The sequence below is a fragment of the Oncorhynchus masou genome, chromosome 27, assembly GCF_036934945.1.
Source record: "Oncorhynchus masou masou isolate Uvic2021 chromosome 27, UVic_Omas_1.1, whole genome shotgun sequence".
Taxonomy (NCBI): Eukaryota; Metazoa; Chordata; class Actinopteri; order Salmoniformes; family Salmonidae; genus Oncorhynchus; species Oncorhynchus masou.
In genome coordinates, this window is record NC_088238.1 from 21,904,037 (window position 1) to 21,910,036 (window position 6,000).

A 6,000-nucleotide genomic window follows, 5' to 3' on the forward strand; every position below is an offset into this window, starting at 1 on the left:
AATATGTGGATGGGCAATGACAGAAAGGCAAGATGCAATAGATGGTATAAAATACAGCATATACATATGGGATGAGTAATGCAAGATATGTGAACATTATTAAAGTGACTCGTGATCCATTTGGTTGATGGTGTTGTCACTATGCATCATACATTCCACACCGGTGGGTTGTCTGTCAGTCCTGGTTCTCCTAAATCAGTTTGAATGGTGTAGCAGTGAGAAGCAGGTGGATAAATGATCTGTGTCATAATTAGATGCCCAGGGATTTGACAGTGGCGAGGGTTTACTGCCACCTTCTGGCAGCTAGTAGAACATTACTGAACCCCCACACTGTGTACATCTGTTTGACCTCACCACTCTGGATCTGCCCAAATGACAACTCCCATCAGCAGTAAAGCACAGTTGCCCAAACAATAATAAGTAGAGGCAAAGTGTCATCATGAAATCATCACCCCCACCAGCATTTTGGTTGTGGTGGCAGCTCACCTCCCGGCCCATCATCTACAGTATATCCCAGTGATGAGATGAAAAGGATGCATGCGGGCCGGGTATCTGTCAGGCTCAGATTAGCGCGGTAGCGGGCGACAGCCAGGGTCCCTATACTATCAGATTAGTGAATCTGCTCCTTTCACTCTGGGAAATTGCCACCAGATGGCTAGCAGAGGGATTAGGGCTCATCACTCTGCCTCGCTGTTATAAACCTGGGATAGTGGGCACTAATCTACCGGACCACATAAGAGCTAAGAATCAAGCTAATCAAACTGGGTCTAGGGGGCCCATGGGGCTGCTTAGGGAAGTTTGAGGTTTGCTGGCTGGATATGTTATCAAAATTCTGGTACCTTAATTGGTTTTGGTCGCCTTCACACCACTGTCCGCTTCTCACGCCGTTTTGAAAAAGGTCAATATAATTGAGGAGCGGCAGTAAGGAGAGGGAACGTGGAGGGAAATTCTCTTGCAAGAAATGAGATGGTCATTCACTCGCTCGACATCAGGCAAATTATGTTTACAGCTGATTCAAAGGGGGTGTGGCAAAGTTTAAAACACTTCGGCGCTAGCAGCTATGATTATCCTTGGCGAGAGGAGGCTATCGAGGACTGGATGACACTCCTCTGATAGCTTGCAAATGAATTGACACTCTTCATGACCACTTATCACTGAGGAGAGGATGATGGAGGCGTCGAGGAGAGGCCGGACTTTTGTGCAATAGAGAATCTCCCAAGGAATCGATGAAGGAGTCCTTGAATTGAGAAAGAGCCATGGAATAGTGCTCAGGAGTTTTCCTCATTCAGGCTGGGATTCAATCCAAGGCGTGTTATAGAACAACACACTAGACACCCGACAATGTACCATTTAACAGAACCATGAATTGATCCCCGGCCTCAATCTTGTTCTGAGGGAAGCTCCACTTTCCAGGGCAGAACAAATGTTATTGGTTGGATGAAAACTAAGTGGGCAGAGCTTAGACTACCAAATCAATGGGTGGAGTTTACAGATGAGAGTCAAATAAAATAAATGCTTCCAGGGAGGTAGGTTGGAGGTGGATGGAGGGCATTCAACATGGATTTTGACCCAAAAGGTTGCCAGTTCGAATCCTGGTTCTGAATTTTGATTTCCTTACCAAACATTTTTAACTAATTACATTTCTAATCTTAGTTTTTTCTTAACTTTTACGGAACAGCATTAAATACGTGAACCTCTAGCGCAGTGGACTAGGCGCAGGGATTGGGACCAGAAGGTCACAGGATCTATTCTTGCTGATGTCCTTTTTCAAAAAATGTATATTTGTGTTACCTTTCCCTAGCAAAGAACACTCACACTCAACACCAAAACCATCTTTCAACTCTTGTTAGTGGGGCTGGAGAATATTCACTGTGGCCGAGATTCAATAACATCACCCGTTGTCAGCTATGCACCTTGTAAAGCCAGTGCTCAAGGTAAACATAGCATGTTCTCCCTTTAAATGGCACATAACCACCAAATCGCAATCAGATAGAATCCTGGCTAAAAAAATATTTTATCCCTTCCCAAAATATTGTTCTACTTAGAGTTAAGATCTTAGAACAAATGATGGAGCATTGATCATCCACAGAAATGGGCTGGAGCACGGTGCGGTTTTGATTCTTCGAAGGGTCATGTGTGGCACGTGGTCACAGAGCATTTTGTACTTAAATCCAAGACACTCCATGTAGGATGAGATGTATTCATTTGTAGATGTCTCATTTCATGAATTGCAAATCTTACAGCATGTTAAGAATTTGAAAAAAATCCCTTATGAAAAAAGATTGCAATCAATTGGGCTAGAGTATAAATGCAGCAATTACTGCATCTAAAATACCACAGTTGACTGCAGTTACTGTAAGGGATATATTGCATTCCAATTGGTTGTGGCTAACATTAGCTAGATGACTAACGCTAATGAGGCAAGGGGGGGGTTGTTAAGATTAGCCAACATGCCAAAGTATTGTAGTTGCTAATTAGCTAAAATGGTCTGTGAGGAGATTAGAAAACACAACCTTTGGGTTGCTAGACAGTCTACGTAAGGCAAAAATAACATGCAATAAAGAGTGTCGCCCGGACATTTACTGTGTTACATCTAGTCTGGGTATAATGGAAGGTGAAGGGGCGGTACTACAACATAATAGACAAGGGTTTAACCAATAAAAATGGTTCTCTATTTTGTAGTTAATAAACCAAAGATGTATAAAAGTCTTTACAACAAATAAAATGCTGGGCAGGTGGTAAAAGTCCATAGTTCAATGACAGGAGATCATTTCTCAAGTCTTCCTCACCATTCTCCAGTAGTTATTGCAGGCCAGCCTCCATTAGCATAGTAGAGGGCTGGGTAGCCAGGATCTGTCCTTTACTCCATTGCAATGAGGTTGGCTTCAGACAACCATGGTTCACATCATGGGCTGCAGGCTTCAATCACCAGACGGGTATCACAGCTGTAGGGGATGGGCCCAGTCTACTTGGACCTCTGCCTCATTTTCCACCTTTAACGCTTCAGCCTGCGCATACGGTTCTTTCTCCACTTGGCTCTCATCTTGTGGAGATGTCTCAAGTGATGATCAACTTGAAAACAAAAACACTAAAACAGTTAGAGGGAATAAATTAAATGGGAAAGCCTCAAAATGACAAAACTACAACTCAACAGGAGAGATCTACCCTCGGGCTTACCCCAGATAGTCTTCTACACAGGAGAGAGCTACCCTCAGGATTACCCCAGATAGTCTTCTACACAGGAGAGAGCTACCCTCAGGCTAACCCCAGATAGTCTTCTACACAGGAGAGAGCTACCCTCAGGATTACCCCAGATAGTCTTCTACACAGGAGAGAGCTACCCTCAGGATTACCCCAGATAGTCTTCTACACAGGAGAGAGCTACCCTCGGGCTTACCCCAGATAGTCTTCTACACAGGAGAGAGCTACCCTCAGGATTACCCCAGATAGTCTTCTACACAGGAGAGAGCTACCCTCAGGATTACCCCGGATAGTCTTCTACACAGGAGAGAGCTACCCTCGGGCTTACCCCAGATAGTCTTCTACACAGGAGAGAGCTACCCTCAGGATTACCCCAGATAGTCTTCTACACAGGAGAGAGCTACCCTCAGGCTTACCCCAGATAGTCTTCTACACAGGAGAGAGCTACCCTCAGGCTAACCCCAGATAGTCTTCTACACAGGAGAGAGCTACCCTCGGGCTTACCCCAGATAGTCTTCTACACAGGAGAGAGCTACCCTCGGGCTTACCCCAGATAGTCTTCTACACAGGAGGAACTAACCTCGTAAGCCTGTTCACTTCTTTATAGAGGCTGGTAGGTCACAACGCTTCAAAAGAAAGCACACAGGAACAAATTCACACCAGTATCACCCACTGGTTCTTTCACTAGCAGTTCCCCCAGCAGTTTTACCTTGGTCTGAGCAGCCTTGATTGCAGCCAGGTGGGGAAGGTATGCAGCTGCTGTGAATGAGGTCATTAGTGCAACAGAAAACCACACCCCTGGATACATCCCAATTCTCTAATATATATATATAATATGTCTGAGGAAGATGTGAAAGGCACGTCCTTAATGTTACTCCTCTTAAAATGCCACAACAGAATAGAGCTGTAAGATAGGGATGTCAGCTCTAAGCCACAGATTCCTTCACATTTTTAACTGCTTTGTATTTTCTCTCTCAGAGCACCATGTGATGTCCAGTTTCAAGAGGAACCCTCTGGAGCAGGCTTTCAGAAGGCCCAATGCCAACATCACCTCCAACTACCTGATGAACCAGTATTGGGTCCTGGTCAGCCACAAGTTCCCTGCCCTCATCTACGACCTCTACCTGAGACTGTCTGGACAGAAACCCCAGTAAGATTACTACTGTCCTGACAATCAGCATTATCACTAGACCATTGTTCGGTCTATGAAAATTGAACTACCTACTTGTTTTCAACCCAATCAACAGTGTGATGTAAAAATAGGTCAAATTATCTGAAATCAGTGTTTGCTGCATACAAGTGATCTTCAGTGAAACAAACATTACACTTGTGTTATAAACATACATACAGCACATTTGGACTGCGATCCTCCATTCCTCTCTCTGTGTAGGATGATGCGTATCTTCAACCGGCTGCACAAGGCCATCGGCCTGCTGGAGTACTTCAGCAGTCAGGACTGGGAGTGGAACTCAGAGAACATGAACATGCTGATGAGCCACCTCAGCCCCGAGGACAGGAAGGTACAGTAGACTCAGCATCCATCCTCTATGCACACACTGTATCTCCGCATGTTGATGTATATAGTCAAATGGTATGTTTTACACCTAGTAATGCCACCAAGCCATCATTTCAGCTCAAACAGCTTTATTGATTAAGACAACAGGTTACTAATACTTACATCATTCATTTTCAGAGGGTTAAATTATAGATGGTCACATTCAGGCGATTATGGGACATAATAGCCATGTCTTACCGCACATCAACATCCTAACTCTCTCCCCCAGACATTCAACTTTGACGTGCGTCAGCTGAACTGGCCGGAATACATAGAGAACTACTGCATAGGCACCAAGAAGTACGTTCTGAATGAAGACATGTCCGACATCCCTGCAGCCAGGCAACACCTCAGGAAGTGAGTAGACTACTTACAGGGCTGACTGTGTTTGCTCCTGTCTTATTTTGAAGAAGGATGTAAATGAGTGTGTACTTCCAACTCCCTCCCTCCCTCAGGCTGAGGAACATCCGCTACACATTCAACACTCTACTGCTGGTCTTCATCTGGAGGGTGTTCATCGCCCGCTCCCAGATGGCTAGGAACATCTGGTACTTTGTGGTCAGCCTCTGCTTCAAGTTCCTCTCCTACTTCAGGGCCTCCAGCACACTTACCAACTGACCGTTGACCAGCTGAACGCCCTGCTCACCTCCTCAACCAGACCACACCCCTCAGACCTCCAGCAGCACCCGCCCTGAACTCACCTCCTCAACCAGACCAGAACTCACCCCTCAGACCTCCAGCAGCACCCAACCCCACCAGAACTCACCCCTCAGACCTCCAGCAGCACACAACCCCACTCCTCAACCAGACCTCACCCCTCAGACCTCCAGCAGCACACAACCCCACTCCTCAACCAGACCTCACCCCTCAGACCTCCAGCAGTACCCAACCCCACTCCTCCTACTAGACCTCCTCCCTCAGACCTCCAGCAGCACCCAACCCCACTCCATCTACCAGACCTCACCCCTCAGACCTCCAGCAGCACCCAACCCCCACTCCTCCAACCAGACCTCACCAGACCTCACCCCTCAGACCTCCAGCAGCACAGACCAACCCCAGACCTCCAGCTCAACTCCCAGACCTCACCCCTCAGACCTCCAGCAGCACCCAACCCCACTCCTTAACCAGACCACACCCCTCAGACTTCCAGCGGCACACAACCCCACTCAACCAGACCACACCCCTCAGACCTCCAGCAGCACCCAACCCCACTCCTCAACCAGACCTCAGACCTCCAGCAGCAC

The 6,000-nt window shown here is 46.7% G+C and overlaps 1 protein-coding gene across 5 annotated transcripts in view; it reads left to right on the plus strand.

Annotated features, from left to right (window-relative positions):
• Positions 1-6,000, plus strand: part of si:dkey-97m3.1 (fatty acyl-CoA reductase 1) — a 57,502-nt gene extending 51,502 nt beyond the window's left edge. For 3 of the 5 annotated variants that reach the window (XM_064939515.1, XM_064939518.1, XM_064939520.1), the window contains 5 exons: positions 4,180-4,351; positions 4,592-4,721; positions 4,986-5,113; positions 5,212-5,430; positions 5,532-5,764. In XM_064939515.1, the coding sequence (XP_064795587.1) occupies positions 4,180-4,351; positions 4,592-4,721; positions 4,986-5,113; positions 5,212-5,374 (593 nt within the window). In that variant the 3' untranslated portion in view covers positions 5,375-5,430; positions 5,532-5,764. Of the gene's footprint in view, positions 1-4,179; positions 4,352-4,591; positions 4,722-4,985; positions 5,114-5,211; positions 5,431-5,531; positions 5,765-5,946 lie in introns of those variants that run through there. The other 2 variants (XM_064939519.1, XM_064939517.1) reach the window with 2 other exon arrangements.